This window comes from Malaya genurostris, chromosome 1 (assembly GCF_030247185.1).
Source record: "Malaya genurostris strain Urasoe2022 chromosome 1, Malgen_1.1, whole genome shotgun sequence".
Lineage (NCBI taxonomy): Eukaryota > Metazoa > Arthropoda > Insecta > Diptera > Culicidae > Malaya > Malaya genurostris.
Window position 1 is genome coordinate 35,260,664 of NC_080570.1, and position 22,653 is coordinate 35,283,316.

The window sequence follows — 22,653 nt, forward strand, 5'->3', positions numbered from 1 at the left end:
GTATACAAAGAAGTTGAAAAATTTTCGTGCGGCGATTTTTATAATGGATGAAAATTTAGAACAACGGCTCGCCTTCGAAGCGCCATTCGGTCGATTGTTGGGCGGTTTCGACGTCATATTCATAGATCCACACCTCATCACCAGTTATGATGCATTCGATGAATGTGGGGTCACTATCTGCAATGGAAATCATCACTTTGGCCACATTAACACGACGCTGTTTTTGAATGAAATTCAGCTTTTTTGGCACCAGCCGAAAAGCGACGCGTTTCAAACCCAAAACATCAGTTAAAATGTGTTCGGTTGATCCATAAGAGATGCCCAACAGCACAGCAATCTCTCTAATCGGTACAGAACGATTTTTCAACACGATTTGCTTCGCCGATTCAATGTTTTCTTCAGGGATCTTATCATGATCCAAGCTTGTACGACCACCTTTGAAGCGTTTATACCCCTCGTATGCCTGTGTTTTTCCTAGACACGATTCACCAAAGGCCTTTTCTAACATTTTCAACGTTTGGGAACACTTAAATCCATTTGCAACACAAAATTTGATGCACGCAAGTTGTTCTAAATTTTCATCCATTATAAAAATCGCCACTCGAAAATTTTTCAACTTCTTTGTATAGACGCCAAACAGAAACTAAGCGTACGATATGCGTCAAAATTTGACAGAATGTGTATAAAAGTTTTGCCAACGTTGAGAGAATAAAAGTTTGCCGATTGGACAAGCGCGGGAATTTTAAAATGAAAATTCCGGTTCTTTTTTGATCATAAGGTATTTCTGCACATAAATAAATCGAATCGTACTGGAGCGCTGAATGGTGTCCTGTTCCCGGGAGCGCTGAATGGTGTCCTGTTCCCGGGAGAATGCAGTAGCACGATTTGTTTTTTTTTTGTCTGGTTTTGTGAATCCCACCAATCTCAATACACAATTTCTTCCTTTTGTTTTCCATCAGAAAAAAAGATGAGGAGACAAGGCAAGACACAAATCTTCAGATAATTATGGAAGCGTGCCACCTGAGCCAATAGTAAATGCTTTAACACCCAAGTCTTCACAAAACGAATCTACGTATACTTACAGTGCCGCCTCCATTATCATACAAATAAGAACAACGACACCTAGATGGAATAAGGTATGATAAGTGAAGCAATGAACCCTCAACGGTTGTTGGACGGCAACGAGTAGAGAAAAGAACTAGGTCTGCAAAAATTACAACCAAAGCCCACAAAAGATTTATCACCGACGTAGCAAGAAATTTCTCTATAATTCATTAAACATTTGACATTTTCATAGATTACCATCATATTTTTCATCTGTTGTCTGCCTCTAATATTGATTTATCTAAATGCAATGTTCAACTATTTGGGATACAAAACGTTACCGGGCTGTCTAGCTGCTATTGTTTTATTTTTGCAATACAAAAAATTGTAGAAAAAATGCTTCTATTATAAATTTGTACACTGTATTCCTTTGAATTCCGTAATTGTGTTAACATGAAGGATCTCTGTTGAATTGTATGATTATGTTTTCTCTGATTACTGATACCCAAGAACATTAGTTTTATATGCTCAATGATGTTTTAAAAACGCTAAAGTAAATATGTTGCATTTGTAAGGAACAAGTGAATTATAACTGCTTGCTTAAAAGCGCTGAGTGTAGGTTAGTAGTTATAGAAAGATTTTGCGAAATGCATATTGTTTCCTTCTCATCTACTAAACTATATCTTGGATGTTGCTGCTCGGGAAACCGCGTCGTTTATTGCCTTCGCTACGTACTTTACGTTGTTCTCGTTGAGACCACACATACTAATCCGGCCGGTCTTCAGCAAGTAGATACTGTACTCCTTGATTAGGATTTCCACTTGTTTTTCTACAATGATATTTTGATTTAAGAAATTATTCACTAAAATCCAAATGCAATATCTCACCGTTCAATCCCGTATAGGAGAACATGCCAATCTGCTGAGTGATGTGCTCCCAGGTTCCGGGAGTTTTCAGTGCCACCAGTTCATCGTACAAAGCCTTTCGCATGGTGATGATACGGGAACTCATGGTTTTAATGCATTCCATCCATTCGGCTCTTAGAGTTGGATCGGTCAAGACGCGGCTAACGATTCTACTGCCGAAAGCCGGCGGGTTGGAGTACATGCCACGAACCAATAGTGTAATTTGTGACGCTACCGCTGCACTGCTGGAAGAGTCTTTCTGAACCACGGTTAGGTTGCCGATACGTTCATCTGTTGGGAGTAGACACAATGGTTAGCCTTATAAGACTTCAGCTCAAAACCAAAACACACTTACTGTACAATCCAAAGTTCTTGGCGAAACTCTGTGCGCAAAACAATTCAAATCCACGTTCCACGAAGTAACGCACTGCAAAGGCATCCTTGTTCGGGTCACCACTGGCAAAGCCCTGATATGCTGAATCGAAGAATGGGAACAGTTTCTTCTTCTCACACACATCAGCTATCTTTTTCCATTGTTCCTGTGTGGGATCGATCCCGGTTGGATTATGTGCACATGCATGTAGTATGATGACCGCACCTTCCGGTGCCGATTCCAAATCGGCAATCATTCCTTCGAAGTCGATACCTCGACGTTCCTGATCCCAGTAGCGATACGTTTTCGGGGTTGTGAATCCAGCATACAGAAACACCTTGTGGTGGTTTTCCCATGTTGGTGACGAATAGTAAAAAGTAGACCGATTTAGAATCCGCGCCAGAAATTCGGCCCCCAGCCGGAGGGCTCCGGTTCCGGAGAGTGCTTGAACCCCGAAGGCGCGCTTACTCTTGATGGCTTCGGATTCATCGCCCAGAAGCAAAGTACTGGCAGCGTTCGTGACGTTCTCCATTCCCAGAACCGGCAGGTACTCATGATTCAAGCTACCATCGGCAACAATAGCAGCCTCAGCCTTTTTCACCACAGGCAGAATCCAAGGTTTTCCTTCGTTCGTACGGTAGGCTGTGAAAGAAGCAGAACAATCCGGGCATTAGTGCATCTTGTTGCTATGTCTGTTGCAGACTTATATGATATTATTTTATCAGTACTCCATCGACAGTCGTTGATTGAACTAAACAAAAATATGAGATAACCTCTTTTTGTTACTTTGTATCAGTCAGCAGGGGGTGCGTGATAAGACACTAGAGACTGAGACTTTACTCGACCAATGTTACTGCAATGGTGTTACGATCGCCGTTATTCGTTATATATAATGGGTCGTAGTAACCCGTATTTTTTTTCGTCCGACTGTTCATGGACACTCATGGAAGTTCACCAATGTCAATTCCCCTTTTCGACCAGCCTAGATAGCCGTGTAGTGTCGGTAGCGAGTCTCTATTGGCTAAGAATAACACTACGGTCCTTCAAACAGGTAGACCGTGTTACATCCAGTGGAATTATTTCAATCAAGAATTGGTCTACTGGTTCCCCGTTTCATGTCGTAAAAGAAAATAGAAGCACGCAGAAAAATCCCGGTTGTTCAAAACAACAAATCGCTTAGTTGACCATCGAACAAAAAATAGTTGTTACTTATTTTAAACTAGAATATGGATATTCCAAACAAATGTTGGTTGTTTAAACTATTGGTCGAATCATTCAAGTTATCCAGACGTCTGCATGAAGGAAGAATTTGTACAGCTTTGGTTCAAGAATCATATTTACAGAAAGGAAACATCTACGCTGGAAAGTTGTTGAACCCAGTTTTCGTCGCCTTCAACAAAAATGGTATCACCAATGCACGTGAAATGCTTTGAGCATGAATACTTGCAAATAGTGCATAATCAGACTGCCTATTGATGGTAAAGGAAAAATATATATCTATTGTTCGACATAACCAACCGGTTCAAAAAATGTACATCATATTGCTGCAAAAATGGTTTACGTACCACTTACAATGTAGTGCCATCACTACTTGCTATTAGTGATGTATATGCTTACCATATCAGCTAAAGCTGAGAGGTTTTGAATTCCGGATGAGCCGGTAAATCTGTTCGTCCTCGAAAAGTGCGAAACTTTATATTTTTATACGTCTGAATTTTTATGTCAGAAATGTAACGTCATGAATTTTTACGTCGAATATTTTGCGTTAAATGTTTGTGTCGAAAACTTTTTCGTCCGATCTTTTTAAAACAGTTTTCTAGCGAATATTTCTAGTTGTCCTTTGTTTGTTTTTGATGACTTAAGGTGAAATGTAGCGTCATAAAATGCGCGCAAAACTTTATCTGCTTCAGTTGAACGAACCGTCGCACAAAGCATACCAAGAAAAACGGACACATAGAAACAAGAACTTTTTTCAATGATTGAGCGCAGTGGGTTTACCTCTCGTTATATTGGCTTGTAAAAAAGACTGGACGTAATGGATTTTTGAATCCTTCACACTTTGAATATATGCTAATTCAATCGTTATTGTTAGTGATTACTCTTACACTAGAGCTATAAATCATGAGTAATTATGAATGACAAACATGAGGTTATATGTATATGTGTTGACCAACTTGCTAACCATGTATATGCCTGTTGTTTTTCAATGTTTATCACATTGTTTGTATAACGATAATACTTGGTTTGTATTTCATTCAGTAGCTTGTCAATGATGAAGTTATAGTTTTGCTATAAAAATTGCTGCAATCTAAAATAATACCTGTTATACGATATCACACAGCCAGGCTTTATTGTTTCAGCAACATCAATGCATTGAACTCAACAGAATTGGACATTATTAGTATTATAAATGACAGTTACTTAGAAAAGAAACAATTTCTTACAATACCTATTTTATTGTATTCAACTCGTTTTTATTGCAACACAAAACGCAAATTGTAATTTTTGCTCACGATATAATGCCACCGTGCCCACCGTACATTTCTCACACCACCTCAATACGAAACAGCAGCGCACAAGCAATAAAAAAAATGTGGAAAAGTTTATGTAAACTTTTTAAAATTTCGGTTGTTTTAGCTAAAATTTTATAATTTTGAGATTCTTTGTGAAATTCTGCTACAAACACTACTTTTCAGTTCTAAAATCATCCCCGTGGAACGGAACAGTAACCGTTTATACATTTCAAAAACCAATTACGGCTCGGCAAAGCAAAATTTCAAAATTCTAAGAATACTTAGTTATGATAAATTTGATTTCGAAAACTTAAGTGTTTTTGGTTTTTCGAAAATCGGTCTAGTTTTTGAATAATTGATCAAAAACGCGATTTTCGCATTCCGCTACATTTCACCTTAAATGTTTAATTTGATATAGTCACATGTCGTAATCAAACTCATCTACAAACTGGGACATCTATGAAGATTGTCGATGAGACAAACTCACTCCTAGTTGCAGCATACGAAGAGGCTTACCCACTTCGAATTGTGCGAGCCACTGGAGGAACTACTTGGCGGAATGCTGAACTTGCTGGACTACGGGAACTATGCAGAGTCATTGCTTAATTTGAAACCCTGAATGTTATTGGTAGATGGTCTGAATCAAAGTCAGTTCACTACAAATGTTAAATTGATCTGCAAGAATCAGATCAATTATAGAAGGATTTTTCATAGGAGATAAAATATTTGGGCTATTGGGAATAAAAGTGGTTAAAAACCAGCGGAGAGTTCATCATGAAAAACTCGTACTTCTGATTATTTTTCTGATTACTCCACGAGAAAAGCCTAGCAATTAGAATCCTACCAGGAAAACAATAGATCGCAATCTTGTGCGTTTTTACAGTTTGATTTGATTTATTTGCTTTGGAAAAACCCGGAAAATTAAAACCGACAATTCACTTGCCACCTAATAAATGAAAATTGACGTCTGTGCTCGGAGCTTTGCCGCCACTGAACTGGATTAGAGAGGCGAGAATTTAACTTAAATCGTAGCATGCTGGATGGTTCCTCATTACGGTTTGCGGCATTAATATCCTATTCATTCATAACGTTGAATGGTATCCCACTGGGGAAAAACCAGCAGTTTTAAACCTGGGTTGCATAAAAGTATATTCAATCTAATCTTATGTTTAATGGATTAAATGGCGAATGATGCTCTATCTCTAATACATTATATTCATTCGGAATATAGCATTCGGAAATGTAATGGTCTATGATCAAATCTTCAATAAATGGCCATTGAGCAAACCGAATTTTTTAATAAACAGTGCTACGATAAAACAGAACTAAAATTAAACCAATTAAACTATCACCCAAAAGCCATAAAAAATACTAATATGATGTTATGAAAATTGCTATCATGGGATAGAAATTAAGGGGAAAAATTGGACCAGCCAATTAACTTTAGCTTCATTGATATCAATTCATCTGTTTGGGTTAATTGTGTATCTTAGCGAAAGCTTGTCCATGCCGAAACGGCTGCAGCGATCAACAAAAAAATTATCGGTCTGAAATAGTCAAGAATATTGAACTGAAAACTTCAAAAGACAGTTATTTTTTATATATTCGATCAAATTGCTGATGTGGGGCATAAATGAAATTGGTTAAAATTAGTTAGTCAATTTTTCTCATGCTTAGCATTATTACATGATTGACTCAAAACGCATAGTAGCAACACAGATAACAGATATACAGGCTCACATATGAACTTTGTGTAGAATTTGCTTAATCAGCGTGGCGAACACTTGCAGATGTCATCACGATCGACACGAGGTGTCACCACAACAACAGACATGACAGTATGAGTAAATTCTTTTAAAAATAATTTTTCGTGATGCACTAGTTCCACCTATATTGTACTGCGCGAACTATTTACTATCGGTACACCCCTTGTGTTATGTGAAAGTTTTTTTACTAGTTGGTTTCCCCTCGTTTGTCAACACCGATCAGCTGCTTGCAGGGATGCCTGACTTCATCAACATATTTGAGAATGAATCGACACAATAAATTATTGGATTACGATGATAATACATTTAACTTTTTCGCGAAGATAACCATTTATTTGACTCAACGTTGTTCATCAAGACTATTTTTTATTGTGTTGGTAGTTTTCACCCGAAATTAAGTGGCGGCAGACCAGAAGCAAGTAAATATTGTAACAAAACGGGTTCGATTTTGTATTCCGTTGGAGGATGAGAAGTAGGCACAATTATGTATATAGTTTTGGCAATATGTATTAAATCTGTATCCTGCATGAAATTCGCATGGACGTAAACAAATCAATACATTACAGGTAATTCTGTATGAATGGCAACTCTGTTGGTAAATGAAAAAATAAACACAGTCTAGATGACAGACAGGATGTTTTTGATAGGGTAACGTGGCGCCATCATGACACATGTGAGTACTGTCCCAAATAAAGGAATATTCGAAATGACCGTTAAAATGATTGAAGAATCTAATTTGAGTGTCCTGTCTGTTAGTCTGTGGTGTCACCACAAACGAATTTCCAGACATGAAAGTCACGATCTTTTTTTGGCGCACATCTTCGGTCCTACGTGAAACTGGCACCAATGGTGATAAATTGGTTGCACTGCTGAGTTCCCATCATACATCCGTAATGCAAATGTCAAACCGTGAGAACCCTTTTGATTCGGTAGCTCATTTGTATATATTGAGATTTTAAGGCACACTTCTCGGTTAATTTTTCAAATGGGCGTATAAGCAAGTGACAGTTTCTCTTTGTTTACTTTCTCTTCTATTAATTACCAAGCGGTTTCCACGTTTATCACTCAACTCTTTGCATAAAATGATACCCGAAACTTTCGACTTTCAAACAGAATAGTGATATCAAAGAAAATCTATTTAATCACATCACAATAATCGAAAGAGAGAGTGATTAAAGAGAAACTGTCACTTGGTTATACGCCCAAATGAAAAATCAACCGAGACTTTGGTTGCAATGATAACAATGCAATTAATCTCGCGCTCCACCAAGCGGTGAGTGCGGTCATTTCAGAAGGTATCGGGAACGAACCACCTTTTTGTAAAATATTTATAAGCACGTACATGTCTTTATTATTTATCTTTGGTGTCGATTTGGGTGCCGCTTTCACTGAGCACAAATTTTGGGTGCAACATTCACTTCACGCTAAATTTTTGTTTTGCTATTGGTTAAAATGACAAGTTTATTTTTGCTTCATTCCTATCGAATTCTTTTTAACACTTAGGGAAATCGTGTGATAAGTGTTATGATTGTTGTAGTTGGAATATTTCTATAACAGGCAGGAGAATTTTGTTATCATTCCGGAACGTTTTGAAAGATCGCGGCGAACAGTCGAGTAGGTGGCAGTAGTGTTTCCAACGTATAGTAAATTTGAAATTTACACAGTATATTGAAAAATTTTATTCGAGCCTGTATATGTTATCTGTGGTAGCAAGTCGAATATATAATGCTCGTCTAGTGAAATTGTAGATCGGACATGTCGTTTACTTCGTAAATATTGGCGTTATAAATAAAGCCACCACATAGTCTTGAAATTTACATACACTACTCACTATGAATTAAATAATATTACTAATTTAAACAGCATTAACAGAGCTAAAGATATTCGAATGCTTCCATTTTCTTTGTTTTTTGCCGGCAGAAAGCAAGTGTCCCGCATCAACAAGTCAAAACGACTTGGTAGTTCATCGCCTACTGCTAAAGTCATTCATCTCGAAAAATATGACGTATGAGAAGCTCGCTTTGCAACCTTTACTGTCAGTTCTAGCGAAAAACAATCCAAGTGAAGAAATACAGCAATCAGTAAATCACAAACGTATTATGAAAAGCATTGCTATAGATTTCAAACATCGTGAAAATAAATGATGATTGGGCGCAACTTAGTACTCGCTTTGAGCCGGCACACGCTATTCAGCCCCGTTATCAATGCACATTGTCTAGATAAAACAGGAGCGGAATATGCGATTGTTTGGGAGCGCCTATATAGAAGCAATCATCTTCTTTCCTCTCTTACCCGACCGACCTGTATTTGACCTTGAGTAACCTTTTCCACTTTTGTCGGTTCGCTTATTTTCATGCTGACCTGCACTTTGGTTATAATACAAATATGGATGAATTTCACGAAATTTTTAACCACTCACCTCCGACTCCCAGGTTGACCTTATTAGGATTGGAATCCTTCAAACAGGCCTGGTTGAGGGCGAATACCTCAATCGGTGGTCCAACTTCAACTCCAGCAAAAATGCTCATTCTTTTGGCTTGAATTTTTTTTTCCAAATTTCGAAATTAAATTCGATAAAACAAAAAATAACCTAAACCGTTCTCGTCACTTTTTTAGCTTGAATTATTCTCAACAAATAAATAATACGGATTAGAATAACACACCACACTGCCAAGCGCTGACACGGACTGACGAAAAAGAGCAACGCAACTCTGATTCCGTATTGCAGCAGCTATATATTGGAGCCGTATCACACTATTCTACACGATTGTCTGGGATCAAGTTAGATAACCACAGAACATTGAAGTAACCAACTGACCAAAACAGTGCTTGTGTGTAGTTAGCAATTTCTTCGTAACATGTATAATCGATATGAAAAATGTCTGACGTTTTTTTTTGCGAAATTGTGTAAATATTTTGCAACTGTATTAGTGGTACTCCAAACATGTGCAAAAAGCCGGTCGCCTGTTTTATGAATGGGATCGAAAAGAGAAATCGGGTGGAACTTCTAATGACTACACATACTCACGAAGGGCAAAATGTCAATGCCCTATACTGTCAAATTTTGCTTTACTTTTAAGAAGGGCCAAGCGCTTCTTAGTTTTTTTTTCGACACATAACTCACTCCTTTTATAACGATGCGAAAACTCGAAGCGAAAGCTCCTAATTTCATCTTAGTCTTAAAGTCAATGTATCTAACAGAGTCAGCAGATCTTACTGTACATAGCACGAAAAAAACATGTACACTCAAATAAATCCACACTTCAAAATTACGTGAAAATATATGTAGTTTTTCTCCATTGAACTTTTCACGTAGCCCTTATGGGGGTTGCCGATAGAACGAAATGAATTCATGAACTCTCATGTCAAAAAACTTACACGCAAAAGTTACGTTGTTTTACAAGTAGTTTATACGAAGTGTTTTTGTAAAACCTAAATAACGAACTAATAAATGTAATTTAATATACTCGTGAAAAGTATGTTGTTTCATGTTTGTTCATATGGGATTTCCACGATGTGGTATATCAGAAATCATTGTAAGGCTACTATCGAAATAACAGTAAAACATCAAACATTTTAATTCATTATAAACATTTATTGTTTGGTTTTATTACATTAGACTGTCAATTATGCCTGTAAGCCGCAAACGATATCCCGGTTTAAGTGAAGTCAATAAAGTAAAAATTTTGGACTCCTACAAAAAGAAATCAATGTTTATTCAAAATTATTTTGAAAATCCACTTACATTTCGCATTCGCCACGATGAAATTAATTCGTACAGCACCGAATATTTCCATGGTGTTTGTGTTGGTTCTAGATATTCGCGAAGTTGATTAATTGTGATGCTGAACAAATCAGAAAAATCAATCCCACATTCTGTTTGGAATAAACATTAGCATGAATATAAAATGCAACTCAATTTCTATCTATTCTCACCATCGAATATCTTCAATAATTGTTGTGTTATTCCTAAATCCGATAGAAGCTCTTCTAATCTGCCTTCAATACACGCCATTTTGACACACATAAAAAATGAACGCTGAGTTTGGCTGTCAAAATGAACCAAGATGAGGATGTCACGTAAAATAAACAGGAAAAATCAGTGATAGTCATAATTCATTCACTTCCTAGTCATGTTTAGTACGATGGTTATTATCGTGGTCCGATAAACTGAAGTAAAAACATTATTTTGTTTATCTACGTGATATTTCTAGTAGACTTGATGTGCGGATTATTTTCAGTGTACGTCATCACGTTTCGATACATGTACATAACAGGAGCAGCGCAACTGATCTAAATTTACAAATCAAATATTGCTGACGGCTACATATTCATGCAATGTTGAATGTATGACATGCCTGAATTTCTCAAAATATTTCCATGTTCCATCGAACCAAATTTCCAAATCCCATTTTTCCCCATTTATGCCTATCCGTGCTGCTGCATGATGTGATGCCGGAACCAGCTTTTAAAACGTTTGCAAAATTACCCAACGAATTTTGATTTTCAGACATAGAGGATAATATATGTATTCGATAAGTTTGTGTAATGGTATAGAGAGGAATATCTTCGAAATTTTGCTTCAGATATTCCGTATGAAATTCACAAAAATTGTAGAATGAATTCCATAGGTTACGTTACGATTTCTAGGCAGAGGCAGTTCTCTCATACTGTCAATGATTTGCCACAAGGTTGAAGCTCAATACCCCTTGTAAATGAAATGTAAACATTAGTTATGTGTCGAAAGAACTCTTACCCCGATATCCCCCCAGCTGTTTTTGGTAAAAACAACACTGTACTCAAATGAAAATATCTGTCATCTGTTGAAGATAAACAAAGTTCGAATTGTGTCGAAATACCAATATCTCCAATAATTTGCAATGAAATCAGATGATCATGGATAATCTTAACCAGGTAAGGAAAAAAAAACTAACATCTTGCAACATTCTGTCAACACCACCACTCGATTCCAGCCCATGAACATTGCCGAGTACAATAGTCTTATCACGAACATAATCGAATCAGCAGTCGATGAACTAATCTTGAAACGTGATACAGCTGGTGTAACGCTTAGATACGATGTGGACGATGCTACCGGTCAAGGATGTCTACTGTTTCATATCTGTAAACTTTGTGCCAAAGAAGAATCAATGCTGTTGGATATCTCCGAACAACATCTGGCGTTGATCAATGAGTTAACCATCGGAGGAATCGAGGCAAGCAGCGGTTGCACCAAAATTTGCACCAGCTGTGTGGAGTTCTTGGGTCGAATTCGAGACTTTCGCTACCGCTGTGAGGAGGCGCAGAAACGAATCAGTTCGTTACTGGCAGAAAGAAGAGTTATTTCTGATTTTCTCAACCTAGATTTTACTAGGTCGGAGGAGGAACCTTACGGAGGATTTCGATCACCAATCCATTCTTCTGTGAAAACCGTTGAACCGGAACAAGACTATTCCGTCGTGAATGATTCTTCCTCGGAGACCAAAGAATCGGAACAAAACATCAAACCAGTGCAAAGGAATGCAAAACCACGGGAAGTGAAAAAGCAACCGACAGTAAATAAAAAAGTAGAACCTAAAAAATCGAAAAAACGGGCCGACTCACGACGACGAATTGTGGATGGGAAATTACAATGGGTCTGCTTGGATTGCGAACAAGTATTCGGAAGTTGCGTCAAACTCAAGAAACATCGCCAAACCTGTGATCTAGTTGGGACCGTTAATTCAAAACGGCTGGGAAGCTTCAACTGTGAGATCTGTGGTCAATCGCTTCCAAGTTTGATGGGTCTGCGAGTGCATAGGCACAAACATAACAAGATACCGCAGGACTCTGCGCCTAAAAGTATTGGGCAATGTAAACCCAAAATCCTGAATACCAAAATATCAACGCCACCGAAACGAGCAGTTTGTGACGTTTGTGGAAAAGCTTTCAATGGAAGAAGTGCCCTGAGGTCACATATGGTGTTTCACGATGAAGACAAACGGTTGGAGTGTCGGATTTGCAAGAAGAAATTCTTCAAAATGGTAATTTTATCTTCTTGTTCGAAAGATTTAGTTGTTAATAGCGTGTTTCGATTTCAGTACCGATTAAAAGATCACATGAACTCTCATTCGAATGTTCGGGGATATAATTGTCAAATATGTGGAAAAGCCTTTTTCACGAAGGAAATTCTGTACAAACACACTCGTTCGCACGATGTCAATTTTCGAAAGTATCCGTGCTCTATCTGTCCTATGCGATTTCCTCATCCGTATAAGCTTCGATCACACATGATGGTGCATACCTCCGAACTACCACACGGTTGCAAAATCTGTACTAGCAAATTTCGTTTTTCGTGGGATCTTAAAAAACACTACGTCACTGCCCATCCTCCTCCTTCAGCCGACGTAGAAGAACCAGATGAGTTGCTTTCCGAGCTGCCTCCGCCGCTAGATGAAATGATTCCCGACTCGCTTCTTCATCCGTCATCGTTACCACTAGTGCCCCTTTCGCCACTGGCTCCACCTTCACCGCTGTGTCTCCCGGATCCACCCCGGCGAGTGGTGGATCTGATCGAGGAAGAACCCCACGACGACCTGTCGGTGATGCTGGCGGATATCCCACCACACCAGCAACCGGAACTGACCCCATCGGTAGCGGCTGTGCAACCAGTACTGGCGGAGCATCCTTTCGACACGGAAAACCTGCTGGAAGATGCCTCACGCGATTTCGCAACCGATTGCTTCGCGACCGGTCATCTGAGCGGCGAGCACACAACCGATGGTGATGATTTTTACTGCTTCATGGAGTGCTGATGTGACTAACTAACTGAAAAAAGGCGTTATTACTTTGTGTTATTGTGACGAAAGATTGTGATATTAAAAATATCATTACCAGGAGCTGTTACATTTATTTGTCTGCTTTTGGTGCTGAACCATTGCGTAAGCCTTTTGCGCAAATTCTCGTAACAACCAAAGCGCAGCTCAGAGAGTGCGCAACCCAACGAGGCAAAGAGACAATAGTCGAATGGAGTCAGATGTGGTGGGTTCGACTTGTGTGATGGTGCATTGGCGTGAATCATAACCATATTTTTCTGTCTTTCTTTATATTCATTTGTTAAGGCCTTCTGACCGTAACGATTTGCGAGTTCTTGCGTTTAGAGTTTCCCAAAAAAAAACTATTTCCCGCGCCAGTGACAATATGATAAATGTAAGAGTCCGGGTATAACACCTGCACGGTCGCATTTTTCTCTATCTGTGTTTCGCTCGGGTTGCTTCATCCGGACTACTGTTTGCGCTAAGTTTCCGCCTCCCAGATTCTTGAAAATGTGGTGGTCTATTTGCAATTTTGAAAATTTAAAAAAACTGAACTCATTCACATCAGTTTGGAACTGTAGAAAAATGGCTACTTTGATGAATCACCGGTAAGTAGACATAATTAATTTGCTGTTTTCGGTAAAACCGACGACACGACCAGACACTCCGAAGAAAAATCGGTATAAAAATTGTCCGTTAACGATTTACCGCCAGTTACCACTAATATAGTGACCCCTTGATAATGATAAAAATAATCTTCTCGTGCAACACTGTTTAAGTTGTTACGAACTAGTCATCAAGGAGCCCCAACATTAATAAAAAAACTGTTTGAAAAAAGTGTGCGGAATTGTTCGTTTTTTTTTTTAAATTATCACTGTAGATAATTTATGAATAAGGATTATAAACAGATCAAACAAAACATATCTGATGACCGATACATGTACAAGTAAGTATTTATTAAGAGCTTCACTTCTCATGACATGTTCGTATTTTCAATTCCATCAAGAGTAAACTTTGGAAAATAGCTAGAAAAAAATAACTTTCTCCTTCATATAATATAATAAAGTTTATAAGGGGCTAGGGTCCACTAGGAGATTGATAGTACCTATTAGCACTCTCCGGACAGTACCAGCCTAGATGCCGTGTGGAATCTGGCGGAAAAAAATGAACCAAGAATAGATCCACTGGGTTCCTGATTCCATGTAGTGAAAGGCGACAATTGCATGAGTATCTTGTTCCTTTTAGTTATCAGATATTTTCAAAGTTTCACTTCTGATTACTCTATTTTACTAAATTATCTCTTCATTCAACCTATCAATTTCCGTGTAACTTCGAAAAAAAGTTTTATTTGGAATGTTTTCTTCTTCCATGTTTTTGATTGTCTATCAGGATTATAAATTGAATGATAAATAAATAAATAATCTATAACTATTGCGCAAACCGTTGATATTACAAAGTTAATAACAGAGATAACATATATCGATATATTGAACACGTAGTAACTTGAGTAACACTTGATATTCATATTTCAAACAATAAATTAATATTTTTCTCGGTAGCTGGCTGCCCAGATCAACCAGTATAACAAATTAATAATTTTAATAAGTAATTAAAATAATAAAGCAGAAATAATAAAGATTAATAAATAATAAATAAAGACGCGCGTGAAATCTGTTGACCTTTATTTGGTGATTTAAAATGATTTTATAACAACTGTTTAGAATATGGCAATGCAATGAATCAACTATTTTGTCTAAATCCTATTCACTCGTTTATTTTGTATCACGTAATTTCATTTATAAAAAATAGGGAAGTTTTTATTCTTTACGCGATAGTATTGCAAATTTTTCTTCAATTTCCTCGAACAAGAGCTGTGAATCAAGACTTGCCGGGACTTCAATATAAGATATTGTTGAAACGTTCACTCGGGAAGTCAATGAGTTTAGTGGTGCATCCGAACATCTTGAAATCGGAACATACTGAGTCGCGCGAATAATACCAATACTGAAATTTTTACTAACAAATATCCTTCTCCCGTGACACTTGTGGAGTGCGCAGTAGTATATACGGCCTCTAGTAACAACAAGTGTTGGACTAGCATCCCTTCCCATTCTTTAGACGATCTACGTTCGGGCCTGGCCGGCACCGGTACTGATCAATGAATTCTGGGGCTACCAGAAGACGTACATTGAAGGATGATTTATCAGTCCCAGGATGGATCACCTAGAAACTCCCTGTACATTTTCAGCTAGTCCCGATCATTAACGGAGTAGCAATCAGGGGTGGTCGCTCAAGCTCATATAATATAATAAAGTTTATAAGTTGAGGATTGATCCCAAAACATGACATGCATTGCATAATTTTGCCAATGCATGTTATGTTCTTTGCAGAACACGCGTAAATGTTTATTTTAGTTTTTATTATAGGATCTTATCCCAACAGTCGATCCGATTTGATGATCGATGATGTTATTTTAGGAATTTAATTGATTATAAGGTGGATTCTATAACATTTCCCAGAAACCATTTCGTCGGAAAATTTCTTGCAGAATGAACCATTCCCCAGAAAAACACTTCCCAGCGTGTGCATTATTCCACAATACTGTTTCCCAGAAAAGCATTCTCCAGAATATAAAAAGTCAAAGCTTTTTCTTCAGAAATGTATTGCTCAGGAACGTTTGGCATAATACCGTTTGCCATAACGCCATTCGGTATAATGGTCGCTCGTTCGGACTTAACTGAGGGATAGCCCCTAGCTTTGGTTAATCCGGGCAAACGATTTCTGCGGGGGTAGTAAGTTTGTTCTGGGAAATTATTTTCGTGCGACTGGTTCATTCTAGTAGATGCTTTTCTGGTAAAAGATCTGTTCCGGTAAGCGTCATTCTGGGGAATGTATACAACCTTCCGATTCGATCCAAGTACAGATTAGGGGTCTTAATTCGTTATGACAAAAAATAATTATTAACTTAGCTTCACTTTTGATCAATATCCTACGAAATACAGATTGATAATCACTAGATAATAAGATAAAATTGTGAAAAATGACAATGTTCTCTTCAGCGACAGAACTCAATCTTACCAACCTACTCCAATCACTGGAATTGTTCTACCTTCTTCCGTGTAAAAAATTAAGCATCTCTAATCAGATGAAGAATGAACACCAGCGGCTAATCCACATTTCTTTGGGCATACAAACTTTTTCTCTTCTTTATATAACCGATCGGTCTCACTATATTGCAAAACCAATACGAATGGTGAAGTTTCAGCCTCCGAAGAGTCCTCTTTCGCGTAGTCTTATCAATGTTCACCAGATAACGATTTGAATGCAAAAAGGGTATTGGCGCGAGATGGTTGAACGCATAAGATTCGGGAGGGAATGAGCTAACGAATCTTAAAACTATTGTCCAAGAAGTTCGGTTTTCGAAAACACGAATCTTACTTCGGTAAAATTACGTACTTCCGGTTAGCTAAGACTGAAATTCGGTATTCTGAGGGTTTTAGGGAAAAGGTCTAATCCATTTCCATCTAGACCGTGGAAGAGGCTAGAGTGTGTGTTTTTTACTTTTGTTCCGCAATCACGATACAATAAGCTCACGGCGTCGTGTAGCCGTGCGACGGCTTTTTATTCCCTACTTTAGATGCTCTTCGGCTCGCCGCACCGTTCTTCATCCAGCGACGCGCTCTAGACCCCACGCTCTGGCTCTAGTTCATCATTTTCCGCCCATCAGAGCCACACGTCACAACCAACCGGTGTGCACGTTTTTTTTTTGTTGCTGACAGCTGTCCGGCGTTCCGACACTGTCAGCAGTTACCCACGAAGGACCGTAAAACCCGCTCCGGCGTCGGCATACCGAAACGCCGTCAGCGCAGAATCATCCGTATCGACGCCAGCATCGTCATCATTCGGCAGAGCGTCGCAATATAACCAGGTAGCAGCGAAGCAAAGACATCATATTAACAAGATATCCAGCTCTCTCATTTCCCGAACAAATCATTGACAACATCCATTTTTGCAAGCATGGCGCCCTCAGGCGAGTCCGCGTCGAATCTCATATAAGTAGGGAAAAGAAATGTCAAATTCGTGCGCGCCAAAATAGCAGCACTGCGCACCCATACAATTGACATGATATGTTGAATATGACGCCGTGCGATGGCGTTGCTGAACTGAAGATTGATGTCGCTCCAAGCTGACAGGGTCTGAGCGAAGAAAGCTGTAAGTACGCTATAATTAAATCCATGCGCATGGTTAAAAGGGGGTAGCCTAGACACCCACCTAAAAGTTAGCTTTAAATCCATTATTATGGCACCTTAACGAAGATAGCTAGATATCCACCCGCACACAGTTAGGTACCAATTAGTATAGGCAACACCTAAGACAAGACCTGACATCTGGGGGGGCTGCTTTTGTTCCAAAATGGACCAGTTTCTGATTGGCTGATTTTGATGTTGCTACCTGCACATTGTGAAAAGAAAAAACTTTTGCAGGGTACGCGAGCAATGATGCCAAGTATAAAGATAACCAGAAAACAAGTTTATTAAAATGTATAATTCTAGCTCACCAATGAAAATGAAAATTTTCGGAGAATGTTTCACTTTTTTCAATCTCATTGGTAATAAATGTTTATAGTGGCAGCACTGTGTAATTGAAATCAAGTTTTTCTTTTTAATGAATTAAAGTGTAACCAAAAAAGATTTGATAAATTAGTGTGAACTCGAAAGTGTGTTTACTTTTACGAGAAGAATGAAGTGTTGTGTTCCACACTGTGGTCGCACTAAGTATTTCTATCCAAACCTGACTTTTTCCGGTTTCCAAAAGATCCGGTAATACGTCAACAATGGATTCGATTTTGCGTTAAACATGAGATATTTCGTGTTTTGTCATAAAAGCTCAATTAATTGCTTTTAAGCATTAATATATAATAATGAAATGCATTCACCAAAACATTTTTCATGTTTATTTCAAATCAAAAACCGAGTCTACAAATTTAAATGTAATAAATATTTTTTTCCTAGCATAGTTATTAAAAAATCTGTGAATATGGCTACACTGTAGCCGATACGTTGGTATTTATTCCACAGGGTGAAAATGACGAGAAGGATGATTCGGAAGGAAGAATAAGAAGCCAGTTGTCAGGTCTTGTCTTAGGGCAACACCGAGATGGTAACCTAGGTTAGGATTATGAATTGCTAAAGTTAACTTAATAAATATAAAAATGTTTCTGTTCTTTCGATAAATGATATGTTTATATTATTCAGGAAGATAGTCGCTATAGTTAAACAGATGTTACTGGTTTGAGGAGGTATCTCATGTTTCGCGTCGTAGTAATTGTGTAGTTTTGTGGTTTACTCCGAGTTGGACTACTTTGGAATCTTAGTCCCACCATTCGCGTTTCGGATACGGTTTAGGGTTCTGGGTGGACGATTTCCTCCAGTGATGATACGCGCGAGTTGGTGTTCTTAGGTTATCTGGATAGAGAACCGAATTTCTTGGGTTTTGTTGCGGTATAGGTGATTGTTGAACTGAGTACCTTTCGGATCGGTTGTGTTTGCCAGATCGTTCCCCTAAACTCTTTTATAACGACCTGTCCTGAGGCTGGGTTTCTGGTCGGGCAACCCTCGGCACGACAAGTGGTCCTCGAAAGAGGTGGCACTTAAACCATTTGTTCGGATAGGTGGAGCGATTAGACAGACTGATATTGGTAGCATCGTCGTGCACGCTACAAATAAACACATCTCAAAAGAATACGCCCTCCGGCATGAAAGCCAAGCGAAATATTCTAGAGCGCAATCAATTTGCAATGAAAGACACGGATACCTTCTGCTGTAAATTCATTAGAGAATTTTACATTCAGGCAATTGATCCGTGTGTTACTGTATCATCTTCGAAGCAGCGTCTTAGCGTTGATATTGAACTCGTTAATTCACCATGTGGATGAAAGAAAATGAATTGGTCCGGACCCCTCCCGAAATCTGAGGAAGAAATGAAAAAAAGTTGAGGAAGTAGAGATTTACGTTATGGTCAAAACTTAACTGCCGAAAAAGCACGCAGCGGCAGGTCCTATGAAGCAGAACAGAGTCAAAACCACATAACATGGAGAATGAACCCAACACAGTTTCGTGAACGTGTATATTTTTAGGTAATTACTTCGATCCAGTTTAAGTTTTTTCAAACGAAAACGACATAAGATTATTTTTATTTGACACTGGAATTCGCTTGTTGCTATATAAACCGTTTGGAATTCATCCAAGGTAGAGTGAATTCGGACAGTATAAAAAAGTATGCAGTAATTGGGGAGGGGTTTGAGTTATATTTCGAACAAATTATGCTATATGATTAGTATTTTTTCGTATTCTGATAATTTGGTGAACTGATTACAATGTTCGCCGCTTTTTGGCCTTACAGGAAAGCGACAAAAGCCTGATCCTGATTTGATTATTTCGAGAGTATACAACCTTACACAGAACAAAAATATATACTTTAAACAGTTCAAAACAAAATAAAAATGCCCGTAAAAAGTCACGGAATGTCAGCAGTCCTTACTCGTGAGGAAGTATCAGACCAAATACCTGTCTGCGAAAAATAAAATGTGCGCTTGATTGAACATATAATTTAAATAAAAAAAAATTTCGTGCAACGCTTAGAGCGCTCGCAAGAAAGCTTCTGACGGGAAACCTGTTCTACTGAATCAGTTGCACATAGTTGGCCGGGAACAAACCGTACTGGTTGTTACACAATCCTCTCCACCAGCCCTCATCAATCTGCAGCAAACGAAAACAAAGTTCAACGGGAGATCTCTTGCAAGAAACGCTCAATGTAACTTACCATCTCAATGTGGGTAATTCGATCGTCTGGATCGAAAGAAATTTCGTCATCCGCTGCCGCCTGATAGTCGTACAAGGCAATTGCCTGTACTCCAGGATTATCGGCAGAAAGGATAAATTCTTCTGCTTCCTCTTGCTCCGGAACAACCTCCGTTTGTTGTGGTTGAGGCAGTACGGGTTGCTCAGTTACCGCAACGGCAACCGGTGCAGGTTCTGGTTGTAGCTCTGGTTCCGGTTCGGGAACCGGTTGATTTCTAGAAGAAGAAACTTGAATCTGTGTTTCTTCCTGTACAACTGGCTCCTGATGTTGAACGGGCAACACAGTCGTTGGTATGACATCCGGTTGGATGATTGGCAGTTCTTCCTTTGGTAGTACAATTTGTTCTTTCTGTGAAACAGAAATGGTAATCCTATAGGTGTGCTGATCAAATAAGAGTGGTGTTCCTCTTACCCTTATGATTTCTGGGACCGCATCTGGTTGCTTGTTGAAGTTACTGATAGTACTACCAACACCTTGCTCACGACCAGTATTGATTGGTCCTTTTCGTTCCGGTTTCTTAGGCTCGCTAGTTTCGGTGACTGCATTCTAAAAACAAACAAAAATCATTACTACTCATATAAAACGAAACCAACCAATCTGTGATCCAACCAAACGTTTTGAGGCCTCTTCTTTGTCTTTTCGATCCTTTTCTTCGCGTAGTCGCTTTTGTTCTTCGGCCTTTTTCCTGGTCTCTTCCTCAGCGGCAGCAGCAAAGTTTTCGAAACGCGCTCGAATGTTCGACGGCTTCGCTGAACCAATATCCGGTTTAACCTTCGTGTAGTTGGTTCCAATTTTATCCTGCTCTTGGAATCCTAAAGCAGACTTGTCCATTCGATCTTTCTGTACGCCGAACTTACCACCAAAACCCTGCGGAAGAAAAGCAATCATTGCATAAGTCATTTAGTAGTTACAACTGACATTATCTAGGTCTATTTTAGATTTGCGAAAGCAAAGTAATTGAAAGTAATGTCACTTGAAATTGAATACTATCCCAAATACCATAACCTTAGTAGCCCACCACCAAACAGCTCGGACGAATTTCCCATCATTACTCACAATCTTGTGGTCAACCTGGCTCTCATGCATTTGCGTCTTTTCAACGTGATCCCAACCGAGAGCGGATTTATCCTTGCGGTCCGTCTGCACGCCAAATTTCCCTCCGAAGCCCTTCGAATTGACAGTCATTTATACACCTGATCAATCATTCGGCCATTCCTTGGCCCCAAAGCAGCAATGGACACTTACCACTTTATGATCCAGTTGACTCTCGTGCTTCTGCGGTTGTTCGACATGATCCCATCCGACGGCCGATTTGTCCTGCCGGTCCGCCTCCACGCCAAACTTCCCGCCGAAACCCTTGCTGTAGTCTTTCTGCGATTCGTGTTTGTCGACTTTTTCAACATGATCCCAGCCAACAGCGGACTTATCCACGCGATCTTTCTGAACTCCGAACTTTCCACCAAATCCAGTCGAATAATCCTTCTGCGAAGCATGCTTCTCAACCTTTTCCTTGTGATCCCAGCTGGCGGCACATTTATCCACCCGATCCGTTTGCACACCAAACTTTCCGCCGAATCCAGTCGAATAGTCTTTCTGGGAGGCATGCTTCTCCAGTTTCTCGAGATGGTCGTGGCCCAAGGCGGATTTGTCCATGCGATCCTTCTCGACGCCGAACTTGCCACCGTAACCGTGCGATGATTTAGGTCCATCCTTTTGCTTTTTGTCCGCGTCAGCCCGCTCGGTTTCCTGTCTCAACTGTTGCATATCGATGGCACCGGCACTGCGCCCCGAGCCCTCTACCGTCTTTGAGCCCCATCGTTGTTCTTGTTCGCTTACGTCGTTCACAAAATCCGGATCGGTCTCCCAGTCATCATCCTCGGCCGGTGTTAATGTACTGACATCGATGTCACGACCTGCCGTTGATTTCCACATAGTTATCTAGTAGTAAAAAGCGAAAAACAAGCTGCCTTTATCGTTGGGAGTGGTTTCTCTTATCTGCTGCTTGCTGACTCACCAATAATAGAAAACAGTTACTGCTTTTTTTACCTAACACGAAACAAATCAATACGACTACACTAGATCAACACTGAAACATAATATTTTATTTCTATTTTATGGTCAACAAAACACTTTAAAACATTTATTATAAACGAATAAATTTAGAACTACCACAGGAAGAATCAAACTCTCGGCTATTCTGAAGGACCCGAGTATTGATGACTGATTGTTGTTGGAAAGAAGAAGAAAGAATTGGAGGTGTCAAAATTTAGACCAGAGGAGCGCTAGTCAAAAATCATAAGATGTGAGCAGTGCATACACTGATAAAAAAGATCGTTTAATGTGTGAATAACAAGGCCATATGGCTAGAGATTAAAATCGTTTTATGGTTCACCTTGT

At 39.1% G+C, this 22,653-nt stretch overlaps 3 protein-coding genes across 4 annotated transcripts; 1 reads left to right on the forward strand and 2 right to left on the reverse strand.

The window, feature by feature from the left end:
- Window positions 1–1,288: 1,288 nt before the first annotated feature.
- On the reverse strand, window positions 1,289–9,480 carry LOC131436717 (aspartate aminotransferase, cytoplasmic). The gene is made up of 4 exons (XM_058605593.1): window positions 9,021–9,480; window positions 2,305–2,964; window positions 1,932–2,240; window positions 1,289–1,873 (listed from the first exon to the last, which is right to left on the reverse strand). The coding sequence occupies exons 1-4, from the start codon at window positions 9,127–9,129 to the stop codon at window positions 1,722–1,724; spliced, it is 1,230 nt and encodes a 409-aa protein (XP_058461576.1). The 5' UTR covers window positions 9,130–9,480; the 3' UTR covers window positions 1,289–1,721.
- A 1,899-nt stretch (window positions 9,481–11,379) lies between these two features.
- LOC131436725 (zinc finger protein 69 homolog B-like) lies at window positions 11,380–13,477 on the forward strand. Its single transcript, XM_058605606.1, has 3 exons — window positions 11,380–11,515; window positions 11,575–12,624; window positions 12,682–13,477. The coding sequence occupies exons 1-3, from the start codon at window positions 11,492–11,494 to the stop codon at window positions 13,393–13,395; spliced, it is 1,788 nt and encodes a 595-aa protein (XP_058461589.1). The 5' UTR covers window positions 11,380–11,491; the 3' UTR covers window positions 13,396–13,477.
- A 6,205-nt stretch (window positions 13,478–19,682) lies between these two features.
- LOC131436734 (src substrate cortactin) lies at window positions 19,683–22,480 on the reverse strand. Of its 2 annotated transcripts, XM_058605618.1 has the most exons (7): window positions 22,271–22,480; window positions 21,502–22,194; window positions 21,313–21,423; window positions 20,866–21,123; window positions 20,668–20,802; window positions 20,218–20,604; window positions 19,683–20,153 (listed from the first exon to the last, which is right to left on the reverse strand). In XM_058605618.1, the coding sequence occupies exons 2-7, from the start codon at window positions 22,186–22,188 to the stop codon at window positions 20,073–20,075; spliced, it is 1,659 nt and encodes a 552-aa protein (XP_058461601.1). In that variant the 5' UTR covers window positions 22,189–22,194; window positions 22,271–22,480; the 3' UTR covers window positions 19,683–20,072. The 2 variants fall into 2 exon arrangements, with proteins under 2 accessions (XP_058461601.1, XP_058461609.1); XM_058605626.1 differs by lacking the exon at window positions 21,313–21,423.
- Window positions 22,481–22,653: the final 173 nt, after the last annotated feature.

What these genes read in the sequence shown, in the direction of transcription:
- LOC131436717 (XM_058605593.1), bottom strand. Translation starts at nt 9,129, where the DNA reads ATGAGCATTTTTGCTGGAGTTGAAGTTGGACCACCGATTGAGGTATTC. An exon ending in CAAGAACTTTGGATTGTACA is followed by an intron (nt 2,241 to 2,304) that starts GTAAGTGTGTTT and finishes TACTCCCAACAG; the next exon opens with ATGAACGTATCGGCAACCTA. An exon ending in CTCCTATACGGGATTGAACG is followed by an intron (nt 1,874 to 1,931) that starts GTGAGATATTGC and finishes ATATCATTGTAG; the next exon opens with AAAAACAAGTGGAAATCCTA.
- LOC131436734 (XM_058605618.1), bottom strand. Translation starts at nt 22,188, where the DNA reads ATGTGGAAATCAACGGCAGGTCGTGACATCGATGTCAGTACATTAACA. An exon ending in GCCAGGTTGACCACAAGATT is followed by an intron (nt 21,124 to 21,312) that starts GTGAGTAATGAT and finishes TTTCTTCCGCAG; the next exon opens with GGTTTTGGTGGTAAGTTCGG. An exon ending in AAGAGGCCTCAAAACGTTTG is followed by an intron (nt 20,803 to 20,865) that starts GTTGGATCACAG and finishes GTTTGTTTTTAG; the next exon opens with AATGCAGTCACCGAAACTAG.
- LOC131436725 (XM_058605606.1), top strand. Translation starts at nt 11,492, where the DNA reads ATGATCATGGATAATCTTAACCAG. An exon ending in TCATGGATAATCTTAACCAG is followed by an intron (nt 11,516 to 11,574) that starts GTAAGGAAAAAA and finishes ACTCGATTCCAG; the next exon opens with CCCATGAACATTGCCGAGTA. An exon ending in AGAAGAAATTCTTCAAAATG is followed by an intron (nt 12,625 to 12,681) that starts GTAATTTTATCT and finishes TTTCGATTTCAG; the next exon opens with TACCGATTAAAAGATCACAT.